General features: G+C 25.9%; 1 protein-coding gene across 1 annotated transcript; it reads right to left on the reverse strand.

Moving 5' to 3' along the window:
• Positions 1-1,966: 1,966 nt before the first annotated feature.
• LOC124938738 (glucomannan 4-beta-mannosyltransferase 9) lies at positions 1,967-6,046 on the reverse strand. Its single transcript, XM_047479238.1, has 9 exons — positions 5,418-6,046; positions 5,220-5,318; positions 4,887-5,139; positions 3,723-3,833; positions 3,405-3,541; positions 3,075-3,188; positions 2,787-2,986; positions 2,501-2,704; positions 1,967-2,411 (listed from the first exon to the last, which is right to left on the reverse strand). Exons 1-9 carry the CDS (start codon positions 5,736-5,738, stop codon positions 2,249-2,251), a joined length of 1,602 nt encoding a protein of 533 aa, XP_047335194.1. The 5' UTR covers positions 5,739-6,046; the 3' UTR covers positions 1,967-2,248.
• Between the last annotated feature and the right edge of the window lie 9,695 nt (positions 6,047-15,741).

The following is a 15,741-nucleotide window of genomic DNA, read 5'->3' on the forward strand; positions in this document are numbered from 1 at the left end:
ATTTAGTAAAAATAAATAAAGATATTTTAGTTAATTTAAGTGATTTAATGACTAAAATGATATTTATTATAAATTATGCTTAATTTTGAAAGTGTTCAGATTGCCGAGTCGAGAGCTATGGTTAATTTGGATATACATGTGAGAGTAAATGAATACTTGGGTTGGATTCTGGGTTGACCCACCCATAAATTTAAAACGGTTAAAAATTAAATTAAAAATGTTATAGGTATGTTTCGAACTCACAACTTAACAAAAAAAAAATACAACTCTTTAACCAACTAGGCTAACAATACTTTATATTTTAAATTCAAAACCAAATTTAATGAACGCGGGACATTTTTAACTAACTAATTAGTATATATAATGATGCTTAATTTTGAAAGTGTACGGATTGTCGGGTCGAGAGTTGTGGTTAATTTGGATATATATGTAATAGTAAATGAATATTTTGGTCGGATTCTGGGTTGACCCGCTCATAAACTTAAAACGATTAAAAATAAAATTAAAAATGCTATAGGTATGTTTCGAACTCGCAACCTAACAAAACAAGTATAACTCTTTAACGAACTAGGCTAATAATATTTTATATTTTAAATTCAACATCAAATTTGATAAACGCGAGAAATTTTTAACTAACTAATATATATATATATATATATATATATATATATAATGATGCTTAATTTTGAAAGTGTCCGGATTATCGGGTCGAGAGTTGTAGTTAATTTGGATATATATGTGAGAGTAAATGGATATTTGAGTTGGATTCTAGGTTGACCCGCCCATAAACTTAAAATGCTTAAAAATAAAATAAAAAATGATATAGGTACGTTTCGAATTTGCAACTTAACAAAAACAAGTAAAACTTTTTAACCAATTAGGCTAATAATAATTTATATTTTAAATTCAACACCAAATTTGATGAACGCGGAACATTTTTAACTAACTAATATATATATATAATGATGCTTAATTTTGAAAGTGTCCGGATTGTCGGGTCGAGAGCTTTGGTTAATTTGGATATACATGTGAGAGCAAATATATATTTGGGTGGGATTCTGGCTTAACTCGCCCATAAACTTAAAATTGTTAAAAATAAAATAAAAAAATGATATAGGTATGTTTCGAACTCGCAACCTAACAATATATTTTTATTCGTGTGCATCGCGCACGGAGATCTTCCTAATTAATTTAATAGATATATTTTTTTTAAATCACGAGATCAAATTGGTTCTTACTAAAAATTGTTCAGTTCTTACTAGTTGGATATATATATATATATATATATATATATATATATATATATATATATATATATATATATATATATATATATATATATATATATATATATATATATATATATATATATATATATATATATATATATATATATATATATATATATATATATATATATATATATATATAATTTTTACTAAGAATTGTTAATTCTTATTTTTGTAACAATAATTTATTCATTAAAATATTTATTTTTATTTTATTTTTATAAAATTTATGATTTAATTCTAATTTAAATAATTAAAAATATAAATAACTTTTTTTTATCGAACATAATATATATTTTTTAAATTCAATAAATATTTAAATAATTAAACATTGCACATACTTTACTTGACCTTATTTGGATTTGAATTCTTTAATTAACTTAGTTTAATTTGAAATTATTAGTTTAATTTGAAATTATGAAAAGTTAAATTATTGGAAGTATTATCTAAATTATTGAAAACATTTTAAATGGAAATACAAATATTATTTTAAGTTGGTGTTTAGCTTTCTAAAAAAAATATTATGTTGAAAAAACTTTAATAAAGTTAAGTTATTGCATACAAAATTTAAATGATATTAAAATTTCAACTTATTTAAAAATTATTCTATTATGGCTTTTCCAAAACAAAAGAAAATAGAAAATAAATTAGTCCAATTTTTGTTTAAATCCAAAACATAGTAATTAATTGTTTCATTTGATTACTTTCAAGTAATAGAGAACTTGAATACACCTTATGATAAAAATAAAAAGTACCTAAAAGAATAACCAAACACATATTTGTTTTTTCGACTTCTTTTCAAGTCGAGAAATTAAAACGCGAGATCTCCCTTCTAAAGGACGCCACTAATACACGCACAGGGCGGTAACAATTCACATATGAAGATCATCATATTCTTCTCCTTGTTCTATTTTTCTTATTTTTTATTTTTCTCCTTATGATTCAAATCGAAAAAATTACTAAGAGTTTGGGACCACGGTACCAATGTAGCCAAATCCAGCGGTGAAGAAAGCAATGGCTTGTGCAAAAAGGTATACAAAATAGCGATTCTTCCCAAAGTTGAAATCATATACTCCACAGATGAATAAGTATATTCCAACACAAACCTCCAACACAAGAATCCTGCCCATAAAACAAAACACACATAAAAATCAGGATGTTCTTTTTTTTCATGCTAGAAAATCAATATTCATTACTATAATTTCTAATACCTTTCACCAATCTTGAACCTAGGCAACTGCTTTTTGTTGGGGGCTTTTCCTATAGTTTTGAGCTTGAGACCATCACCGAGCTTTTCCGTGACAATCCACTCATTCACTCTCCCTGCCTCGAGAAGGCCAATGAATGTACCTTTGGTACGATGCATTGCCATTACATTCTCAAATAGAATCCAGAAAACCACCAAGTGAAGCGATCTGTATCATTAGGTCAAGTAATGAATAAATCATTTGTTTTTATCAAAATAAAATAATGTTTAGAAACATAATTTAGACATACCTGGGGGTACCAACAGAGTTCAATACAGTGATGATAGAAGGAATATAGAATGAAGCCCATTTCGGTACATGGATCTCGGGTACAAAAACAGTTGCAGGCAAGAAGACGCAGTAAAACAAGAAAGTTACAAGATGAGCTACAATCTTCCTCACAAAGAAGAAACTGTAAATCACGTGTATCTTCTTCCAAAAAGTTACTTTCTACATTTATTAAAATGAACATGGTTAAAACTGAAACAGAGCTAGATTTCAAGTATCATTAATAGAAAGTTAAAATAATAAAATTGACCTTATTTGAAATGATTTCGGAAGCCATTTTCTTAAAAAGGTTAGCTGGTCCACATGACCATCGATGCTGTTGGAACCTGTATGCCTTGAATGTGCTTGGCAGCTCATTTTTCACCTATTTTTTTTATTATAAAAAGTATAAGAAAATAATATTATCATCAGCTCATGGGCAATTTATGTAAGGGTTGTACTATACTTAAAAACACAACCCAAAAATAAATAAATTTGTTACCTATTAAGCTTTTATGTATTCAATTTTAACAGTCTAGTGGTTTTACGATAAACAATGTATATTCTGTAATAAATTTGAACGAGTTAACAAGACATTAACCTTAACAGTTCCGAGGTACAAGAATTTCCATCCTTTGAGACTTGCTCGGACAGCAAGATCCATGTCTTCAACTGTTGTCCTGTCTTTCCATCCTCCAGCCTCATCAATTGCAGCAATTCTCCATACACCAGCAGTCCCTATTGGAATTATGATATCAATAATAATTTGTATAACATTTTTTCTAGTTATGAATCTATTCTATACAAGAAACCGAGGTCATTCCCTACCAAACCGACCACACGTTTTTAAACACGATTCAGATTCAGAACTTTATTCCATATTGACCAATAATTAGGGATAGAATGGAAAATGGTTTACCATTGAATCCAAAGAAGGCATAAGTGGAAGAGCCCACTTCTTGCTCAACAGTGAAATGATAGTTTAGTGACATCTCTTGCATTCTTGTCATCAAGCATTCGTCCGCATTCACTGTCCAAAAAAAACAAAAAAAACAAAATAATCAAATTTAAATAATTAAATAAACAAAACCCATGTCACATCTCATGTCCTTTTTATACACATGTTTCTGAAATCTACACATGAACTTGTTCGAATATTTGTTATATGAGAATTTTTGTATGGATTTTTTTTTAATTAGGTTAAATTGAAATATGAAGTTTTGGGTATCTCTTAAAACTTTTGTTTGAAGTTGGGTTATGATTAAAATATTAAAACAAAAAAAAAGAAAAAAAGAGAGCACTTGATTAAGAATTGCCAAAAATGATTCAATATGTACCTGCTTCAATAATATAAAAAATAAAAATGGAAAGTTGTTAAGCATTTATAATCAAATAACTAAAACTAGTTAAATAAATCTAACAAGTAAAATGACACTTTTCCATTCCACCTATGAAAATGATTGATATACCATATAATGAGAATGGATCCAAACAAGGTTTATTGACAAAGTCCAAGATTTTGTTCACATAAGTGCCCCCATACAATCTGTCACTACCCCAATAAGGACAGACCATTATTACTTACAGCTTTACTAGAAGGGAAAAAAAGTAAAGACTACCCCCCCAAGGACATTTTCGTCATTCTAACTCCATAATCATTATTACTAATGACCCTTAAATAAACCACTATTACCAGAGACACATGTCCCAATCGGACAGCTATATTTACCCCTCCCTTATGTTATGGGACCCTTAACAAGGATTACATAAGACACGTGGCAGTATATCATTTCCCCCAATATTTATGTTTTTTGGTATGGTAAAGAAATCATCAAAAACCTAATGCACTCGCCGACACTTTATTAATTCAGAAAAAAATAAAATGTTATTATTAAAGTCATAATATAGTCAAATATAGTAATTAATATAGTATTTTAATGACCTGACTAGTATGGGTGGTCCTTAATTAATCTCCTGAATAAGGCCATTAATGTGCTTTTCATATTTTAAATAATGACTAATGATATGGGATGAGTGTGGCAAGAGTAAATATTGATTTGGCAATAGTAAAAAGGATATTTACCAAACATCCATCTAGCTTGAACAAGAGCAATCTTTGGGTTGTGATAAAGAAAGGGCACCGTCCGCCAGAGAAACTCCGGCTCCGGTTGAAAGTCGGCGTCGAAAATAGAAACGTAATCACAATGTCGAACATAATCTTTCTTCATCCCTTCTTTTAGAGCACCAGATTTATACCCATTTCTATTGTCCCTGATTTCATACTTTATGTTTATCCCTTTACTTGCCCATCTATGACATTCCATTTCCACCAAAGCCTGAGAAAATGAAATTACATGGTTGGTTAAGGAAGATGATTGATGACATGTCTGTCATCAATGGGTTTTGTTTAAATTACCTTAATTGTAGGGTCTGTTGAATCATCTAGGACTTGGATTATAATCCTGTCGGATGGCCATGAAAGCCCACATGCAGCACCAATTGAAAGCTGGTAAACCTGTTTATTCGAGAAAAAAAATGGATTCATCATTCAAGAACAGAGATTTACAGTCTTATAGAGAAAGAGATGAAGTGATGGATTTAGTTGGTTGGTTACCTCTCTTTCGTTGTACATTGGGATTTGAACAAGAACCATTGGGTAAGCTGAATTACCCATTTCAACATCATCTTTAAGAGGTTCCCATTTGTAACGTTTTTCAGGTTTTCTGCCAATGATCTTGACAAGAGCAATCACAATTCCCATATAAACCCTTTCAATAAACAGCATCAAAGACATTGTGATACAAATCACAACTGCTATCCGAAGGAGAGGCACGATCAATGGGGATTTGATTTGTGACCAAATCATCAAAACCTGTTGCGTCATATCATCTGAAGTAGCTCCAATGAATGACTCTGGAATTTCCTTAACATCCATCTCTCTCTATCTCTGTTTTCTCTCTTGATAGATTGCTAGATCTGTACGTGTGCGTATAAATATTTGAACTTTTGCTTATGGGTCACGCATAAAACAATGGTAATCGAGCTGGGAATGTCAGTCCTAGTGATTACATACAAAAAAGGACCAATCTTTAGAAACAATCAAGAAACAAGATGAAGAAGAAGAAGAATTCAAGATCTAAGAGAGATAGAGAGAGAGAGAATGTAGTTGATCACCGGCGATAATGATGATGATGATGATTCAAATCGCCGGCGAAATTCTCACTCCTTTTCTCTCTCATTAGCTGTTCTATATGAAGTATATTTATAAGAAGAAATCAAACTACAACCTATTTGTTGTTGATGTTGAATAAACTATGATCCAACGGTCATTAATTACTCTACCTTTATTCAAAAGTATAAAATTTAATTATAATACTTACTTTCTTTACATTTATTTTAGTTGTTAAATGTGAAAGATAAGCACGTGACTTCCATTTGGGTTTTGTTCATGTTAATATTACTAAATTGCCATCCAAATTCTTTTAGAATTAAGTCAATTAACTTTACATGGTTCTTTTTTAAATCAAAATACTATTAAAATATTTTGTTTGTTTTTATTAAAGAAGTTGACATTATAATTGTACTCATTTTTGCTTTCCAACAACAAATTCTTTAAATTATATTAATTTTAAACCACTTTTAGGATTTTAAAAATATTCCACACTATCTACTTCATAAATATAATACTTTTTTATTATAAAAAGTTTTTCTTAAAACTTAATTTATTATATATAAAAAATAATTTAATATTTTAATTGATAATTTTAATGAAACAATAAAAGGTATAAGTATGAAAAATAAATCTCTAGGAGATATACATGAATAATTAAAAAATATAAAATGTTAGATTTTCAAAATCTTTATATAATTATGCTTTAGATTATGTTAATCTTTTTTCTATTTTTTTTTTATTAAATGTATAGTTGTATATCTTCATTTGAACCTATTAAATTATATTTTTTTTAAATTTAAATTAACAAAATTATTATTTTTAAATATTTATATAAATACTTATTACACAAATTAATCTTTAACTGTCAACTCTTTTTAATGTCATGACAATCTTATATAGGATTAGTTATAAAAAAAATCAGACAATTATATAATTATATTTTCAAATAATATCCCAGAAATAATAATAATAATAATAATAATATTGTAAATAAAGTATGAATACTAAGATTCAAATAATAAAATATTTATTTTTCGCACGAATTTGTTCGAGTTTTGGAGAATGAATGTGAACCATAATTTTGAAAGTTTAATTTTTTCTTCAATTTTTATTTTATAATTTATGAGAGTGAGAAATTCGAAAAAAGGAAAATAAATTCTTCTAAGAATATTTATTGGACGAGATACATGGAAAGAGATGATAAATCAAGGATAAATATGCCTTTTTTTTATTTTTTATTACTGAATTCTCTCTTTTTCCGTATTTTCTCTCGTAGAAGGGGCAAAATAGTCATTATTTAAAAAAATATTATTTTGCCCCAGTGAGAGGAAATCCGCAACGAATCCTTCCTTTTTTTTCAGATTTTATTTTATACATCATTTATTCTAAACCTTTGAAATTCCAATTCAGCTAATGATTCAAATTAGAGAAACCATCATGGAACAAATCTATTGATTCAAGACATGGATGAATGCCATGATGAAGACCTAAATGAAACTTTACTCATTCATAGTCAAAATATAATTGCCCTCATTCATTAGGCTCAATTTGTAGTTATATGGTCATCCAAACTTTTATCCAAATTCAAATTTTCCAATTGATCTCATTTTTCTATTTCTCTGTTTCTTTTGGAAAATATTAAAAACTTAAAAAATGCAAATGTTATGTTCAAATAATTAAATAGTTGGAATAAAGAGTGTTTGTTGAAGAATACAATGAACTTAGTGTTTCTATCTTTTTCAAAAATGTCATTTAACACTAAACCATTGAAGAGTTTCTTCACCCGCATTTTTATGCATTTTTTTTTTAGGTTTTTATAAAAAAAAAAAAAAAAATCAGGTGATAGACTTTAAAATCAAAGCTCATTTTTTCAAAACTCTCTTTAATTTTTTTTTTTTTTCATTCAATCTCAATTTGTTTATTTTCTCTACCGACTTTTTAAGATCAAAGATGATGATACTTCTTTTTTTAATTCGATCTCAATTTAGGACGATGATACATTAAACGATGAAGACCCTAGCAATTTTGACATAACTAATTGAGACTTGAGAGCACAATTCAAGCTTCAATTGTTTGATTTATAAAAATAATTCTCTACATGTTTGAGAATAAAAGTCTGGTATTTAATTCTCATTTTGTTTAAATGGAAGAATATGATGGTGGGAAATCGTTCAAGTTTACTGAATTCATAAAAAAAATGTGGAAACTTAATGAATTGATGATCTCTAATATTGAGGGTAACATATGACCTATCGGGACTCTAACATTAATATCTCTAATATTTAATTTAAATTCTGAAATGAAGCAAAGACCAATTTGTAAATATTGGGGCATGTTTAATTTATATTAAAATTGGAGCAAACATTTTAAAATCATTATATTTTATGAATATGGTAAGGGTGTGATGATTCAAATTCTTAAGTTTTTTAATATAGTCATTTTTTTACCACTAAAATATGATTTTCCACTAACATTTTTTTTTTATAATCTTACATGAGGATTTCTCAAACCTTAAAGGTATGTATGGATGAATAAAATTGGAATTATATTGAAATTATAATTCTAATTTCATGAGAATGTTATTGAATTACAATTCAATTATTATTTTTACAATAAAATTGTAATTCAATCATATTTTTTATATTTGAAAAATATATTATATATTTTATTAAAATATTGGTTTAACGCAACGAATTAGGATAGTTCAAGTGTTAAGAGTTTTTTTTTAATTTCGATTTTCATTAAAATAGTTTCAAAATATTAACTTTATATATTAAAAAAAATAGGTTCGACATTTTAACTTCAAAAATTTAAAAACAAAATATTGTTCGACATGTTAACTTTCTTAAATAAATAGAAATATAACATTTCAAAATGTTAACTCACTAAATTAAAAAAAAATATTGATTCGATATTTTAACAACATCAATTTTAAAAAAAAAAATAGCGATTGAAAACTTTAATCGTGTTTTAATTGATAAAATAATAAGTTATTTTGATTGAAAAAACATAAAAAAAAATTACAATTATAATTTAGAAATAAAAAAGAATGAAATTGATAAATAAAAAATTATACTATATTAAATTTCATTGAAATTCTAATTATATTAAAGGGTCTATTAAATTTAAGAATTGAAATTGAATTCAATTCAATTACCATGTCAATTCCAATATTACAAGCACACCCTAAAATCACATCAATAATTATCGTTTAAACCAAAAAAAATACATTTACATGTAGAAATATCATCAATCATTATAATACATGTCCATACTTATTGAATTTATTGCTATCAAATGAGAATCAACTTTATCTAGGAACATACAGCTCTCTCTGAATTAATGTATCAAAAACATCAAAATAGTTCTCCAGTAATAAATAAAGTAAATTATTAATTATCCAAATCCTTATCAAAAACGTCATAGCTGGTAATCTCATTAATTTTTTATTTATGACAACCTAACAATGGTGGAAATTAATTTCATTTTAATTTCATAATTAATTAAAGTCGAAGTCTACCAACTTTTTACTTAAGATTCATCTAGAAAAGATTAACTATGGGTTAGGTTGATAATCCCTTTCTGATTTGTGTGGTTCGAAATGTTAATCTGGACATAATTTATGTGATTAACAGATAAGACGAGACAAAGACACTTACTAATTACAAACTTTAATCAAAGCTTAAACTATAATCTATAATCTTTATTCAATTTTTCAAATAAATATGCTACAATCATTTAAAAGTTGAATAATAATAAATAAGAGACTTTATATACAAATTAAACATTGACGTCCTTGTTTGACAATGATGTTGTTAATGATGTTTTATTTTTAAATATTTATCTATATTAAAAATAATAAAATTCGTTTAAACATAACTATAAAATTAATTATAAAAAAATAAAAACGGTTATTCAATATTTAACGAGCTAATCTGACCTCTAATTTTTTCCTTAACGTGCATTTAGGTCCAAAAACATTGAATTCATTTATAAAAAAAATCAACCACTTTATTTTCATTTCTTAATTTGGATACATTTTAATTTAGTGATGTATATAAAAGTTTAACTGACCAGCATTTGAAAACTAAAAGTTTGAAGCCAGTCTTATTTTAAACATTTTTTTAATTATTTAATATATAGGACCCACTATTATTTTATTCACACTCATTTAGCTTCTTTGATTTTATTTTTGAGGTTTTATTTTTTTTTGTCACAAATTTTGTTAAATAAAAATAAAATTATTTAAGTTTTTAATTAATTTAATTATTAAAATTAAATAAAAATATTTTAGTTAGTGATTTGATAGTTAGAATAATGGTATAATTTATTTATTTTTTTAAAACTATAAAACCAAAATCCTAAAAGACAGCCTATTAAACATTCTCTAATTGTATATGTATGAATCATACATCTTTACATGTTTTCTATCAAAGTTATAAATATTTTTTCAAAATTTATCTGTTGTTGAAATTATAATTCAACTATATTTGAAAAACAAGCATGATAATTTATTTTATAATTTTGTCCTAAAAACTTTTTTGGCATAATATATAATAGGATATTTGAGTTTTTAATAAATTAATTTTTAAACTTTTTTTATGTATTTAAAATTTAATAAAAATAAAGTAAAAATATTTTAATATTTTAGTTAATTAATTTAATAGTTAAAATGAGACTATTAAGGAAAATAAATGAGTTTATTTAGAGATTTTTTAACATTTAAATTGTGATTATGTTGAGTAGTCGACACATTAGTAATATTGTGATTCTCAAACTGTTACTAAATAGTATTTAAAACATCAAATATAATGTAAGATTATCTTAAAAAAAATATTGTTATTGTATCATTGAATTATAATCAAATATTATAACTTTTAACTAAATAAATAAAAATAAAAACAATATAATAAATATAAAATTAATACACATATCAACTAAAATTATTAAGTAAAAATAAAATATCAGTTTTCGTTACACCTGTTCAGACTCAGCTCCGGACCGGACCCAGGACGTTTCCAAACTATTATGAAATATTATTTAATTATAATTTTTAGGATGATATATATACTTTGAAATAATACAAAAGATTGGGTTATAAATTATATATCAGATTATTATTAATTTTTAGATTATTTAATTAATGTAATTCTATTGTTTTATGATGCTATAGTTTGAAATAATAAAAATTGTGGGTATTAAATATATAATCAGATAATTATTAGTTAGATTTCAAATATATAAACATATACTATCATTGTATTTTAAAGTTTATATTATTTAAAAACATTTTTTATACGGGACCTTTCGGGTGATATTTCGAACCCCGAAAGGTGACTTTTTGAGATTTTTCGGGACATTTCTGGACCCAAATATGACATTTTAATTTTTTTTATTTTCTACCCACATTTTCTGCCAAATGGAATTTCTAAGCTTATTTTATCTGTCTATTATATATATTTATGAAGTGTTTTAACAAATATTTTCAATTAATGCTAAGTATTGAATAGATCTTCAATTTGTTTTTTTAGAATTGTAATTTATTTTATAAGAATTATGATAAATTTATGATTTTTACTAAAAAAAAAAATCAAGGTTAATTGTTAACTTCAATTTAATTAATACCCATGTGTACCCATATACACATGAAATGAGATCAATGCATGCAGTATCAACTGCAGACTGACTATTGTTTAATCAATTTATTTATTAAAATCACATTATTTTAAATGATACAAATCTTTTTCCTTGATTAAACTAATACATTGTTTTGAAGACCAAATTTGGTGTGATATCCCTAAGTGTGGCAGACGATTCTACATTTGCCAGTTGAGTAAATTGATGTTCTTACTTCTTAGACACTTTTCATTTGACACTGGTCAAATTGCTCGAGTGTTATTGTTATCAATGTTGTCAAAATGACCGATCTTGAAAATACAAGTGAGAATCACTAATTGCTTGAATGATGTTGTTATCGATCATTACATTCAACAATTTGATGTTTGACTATTGAGTAGATGTGTTCATCGAGTAATGAACTAATGATATCAATGCGATTAATGATTTTGACTTTTCACAATGGATGAAAATGTTCATCTTGTGAGAATAGTTCACGGCTTGATAAAAGTTTAGTACTAATATGGATTAACATAAAGCTCTTTGATAGAAAATAAAAAGGGAGAAAGAATCTGTGATTAAATAAGAAGATTATGGAGTTAAATCTAGAAAATTAGTAAAAAGTGCATAATCCAAAGAAGAGTAACCTGTAGTTAGGCCAAAAAGTTTCCACTTAGTAAACAAGACAATATCAAAAGAAAAGAGCTAGTCAAAACCACAGGCTAGATGGGATAATACTATTTAAGTGAAAGTAATTCAAGATAAGGAATCATTAGCTGTTAATTGTCGAATCATTGCCACCTTTTTAATCCCCTTTTTACTATTAAGAAAAAAAATAATACTTTCAAGCATTTAATTAAACTAAATAACTAAGCAAATATCCTCGATGGTCGAAGAGTTTCTTGTCTATTCAGAGAGATGTTTTTATTATCGAGTCTTTAATCTTGTTATTGATATCAAAATTAAAATTGATCGTTTTGATAATTCAACATGGAAACTCAAAACGTACAAACTTAAAAATAAAGTTGGAAGTTTATAACTTACCTTAATACCGACCCTGATTATGTGTTGTGGCTTCACATCTTAAAAAAATGGTTCAAGCTATAGGCATTGTTCTATTGGAATTTTGGGTAGTTTGATAAAAAAAAATTATATTATTTTTATGCGGTAAAAATGTAACTTTTACCTCGTATTAAAATTTTCTTCGTCAATTCTTGGACATTGTTTTGGTGGTGTAAAAGGTAAATGTATATTTTTTTTAACTTAATATACACTATCTAAACAATTAAAAAGAATTAACACAAAAATTTTAACGAATTAACACAAAAATATGTAATGTCTACATTAATACATTTTCAACTAACAAAACCTCCAAGTAATACAATTAGTTTTAGTTCTATTATTTAATTTATATGTTAAATGAATTTGGAATAGATTGTGGCTTAATGAATGAGACAACAATGACCTCAATTGGAAAATTATTTTTCTTTTCTTTTTTGAAATTATAATCTAAATTTATAAACCATTTGGATATTTCAGTTATAGAGTCTGAAATAAATTGAATTGGAAGTTAGTATTCACTCAATAATTAACCCAGGTCAATCTTTAAATTGAAAAAAAAAATTATGTCATATATATTTTAATGACATATATAACTGAAATAATAATTTAAAATTATTGTTATTTCTTTTAAAAATAATAATTTAATGCATAATTTTCTCGTTTCAATTCTCCATTACATACTGAATAATATTAATTTGATATATATTATAATTTTTTATGTGATTAGTAAATAATATTAATGTGATATATATATTTAATTAATAATATATTTTTTAAATTATTATGTTGTTCTTTACAAATATATATAATAATTTAATGCATAATTTTTTTTAATGTGTTAATATTATCGATACAAAATATATATGCCATTCATATACGTTAACAAATATTATTAATGTGTAGATCTAACTAACCCTTAAATATGGAAATGGGTTATGAATCTGAGATCTTATTATGTATTAAAATTCAAATAAAAGAGATTTAATTAATAAAAAAATCTTTAAGTATTTAGAAAGTGTAATCAAAATTGTGTAATTTATTAGCATCCTTTTGGCGCATGCTGGAAAAAAAAAATATAGTTGGGCCAGAAACAGCTGTATTTGCCACATGGACTGCTCAACGGTCGACGGCAAGCGGCAACTTAAAACAATATTGTCCCTTACCGTTGGCAAGCTTAAATCACCAAATTTAATTCATTCATTTTATATAATAATAAAATATTATGTTGAGGAAAATAAATCTAGCTAATTAAAAATTTAATAGCATAGTTTAATTTCTGGACTATACAAATTGGAAACGTGTTAATTAGAATTAAATATGTGACACTCACATGCACTTTCACATATATATATATGTTAATACTGGTTTTGTTCTTTATTAAGAATAAATTATACTGTTTAAGTAAGAATAGAAGTAATTATTATACGATTATTTTTGTCTTACTTGGCTAATATTGTTTTTGTTAATTTTGAATGTTAAGTGAATTTGACTATAACATTATTATTATTAAGGTTGAGATGACAATATCAATCTGCCCGATTTAGATCTATTTGAATTAAAAAGTTTGAGTAGGTAAAAAGAAATGAATTATAAAGAAAATAAATTGATTTTAATTTCAAAGGGAACATAAGATGCCCTTCCTTAGGCCATTTATAGGCCATGCATAGCCACTAGTGGAATAGATATAGAACATGGCCACCACAAAAACTAGGCACAAGGCATAAAGGATATATACTTTTAAAGCATATTTGCATATTTGCATGTCTATTATATACTTCCCCATAGAAACCCCTCCCCCACTTCACAAAACCCTATAACCCAAAATGAAGATGAAGAATTAGGGTTCGTGTACCTGGAACCCCACTCTTATTTCCTGCAGCCTCACTATTGGGGCCGGGTCGGGTGGTCATAAAACTTAATCATTGTGGTGAGTAAGGGCGAAGCTAAAATTTAAAATCACCCGGGTTACAACCTAGGTAACCAATAGATCTGTTCTTGTTGTGACAGGTGTAAAATAAATAAAACTATGGTAGGACTAGGAGGGGTCAGCATTCATGGAAGTGATGTTCTATCTAACTAGTTGTCTTCTGGATACAAATAAATTTTAAAAAATGGATTTTGATAAGTACTGGTATAAAGCATTTGAACATTAAATGTATTTATTATTAATATTATCATTATTTTTAATTAATACTATGCCCCTTCTGCTCTGAACAAGACACTTCACCTTATTTTTCTTCCCCACAGATATTTATGATCTAACAACTTCTAACATATATAGCAGACATAAAACCAAACACATGTCATACAAGAAAATAGGGTTTATTGAATAGTCATTATGCATATATATTAAGAACTGTTGTCCAAATATTTATCATAAAAATATAATGTGGTTTAAGTCTTAATAAATATTAGATAACTTATAAACTAATTAAATTAATGAGAGATCATAAGAATAAGTGGACAAGAATGTGAGATGTTTACATCTCTTGAATCTTGAGAGTTATGGATGGATGGTAAAAATTGACATTGCCTGCAATAATAAATTATTAAATGAAAAAAGTTAATAAATAAGAAAAATTATTAAAGGTGGTCACAAGTTGCTTAGCTGGCTTATTGATTGTTACCATTGAAAAAAATGGCCTAATATTACTATTTTAAGTGTCATTTGGATATTCATTTATTTATTACTTCTTCATGTGGCCAATTTAAACAAATTTATTGTCTGCTAAACAAATTTATTGTCTGCTTGTCTCTCAACTCATGTTGATTTTGATAGTCAACAAACTTAACAATAAGGTAAGAAATTAAGAACTTAAACACTTGTTTTGAAATTATCATCACAAGGATTTGTTTGTTTCTCTATTTAGTTTTATATATATATATATATATATATATATATAAATATATTAAAACTAACATAACCCACAATTATGGTTCACATCTCAACTTAAATTGTTTTTAATAAAAACAATTGTACATTTACTATTTTAATTAATTAATTAAACTCTTTTCACTTCACATATATATAGTAGTGGGTTTTCTATATTTTGTTTTAATTTTTTGAAAAGATTAGTATCAACCTCCT

Source organism: Impatiens glandulifera, chromosome 5 (genome assembly GCF_907164915.1).
Source record: "Impatiens glandulifera chromosome 5, dImpGla2.1, whole genome shotgun sequence".
NCBI classification, from domain to species: domain Eukaryota; kingdom Viridiplantae; phylum Streptophyta; class Magnoliopsida; order Ericales; family Balsaminaceae; genus Impatiens; species Impatiens glandulifera.

What these genes read in the sequence shown, in the direction of transcription:
- LOC124938738 (XM_047479238.1), bottom strand. Translation starts at nt 5,738, where the DNA reads ATGGATGTTAAGGAAATTCCAGAGTCATTCATTGGAGCTACTTCAGAT. An exon ending in CAACAGACCCTACAATTAAG is followed by an intron (nt 5,140 to 5,219) that starts GTAATTTAAACA and finishes TCATTTTCTCAG; the next exon opens with GCTTTGGTGGAAATGGAATG. An exon ending in CCGAAATCATTTCAAATAAG is followed by an intron (nt 2,987 to 3,074) that starts GTCAATTTTATT and finishes TAATAAATGTAG; the next exon opens with AAAGTAACTTTTTGGAAGAA.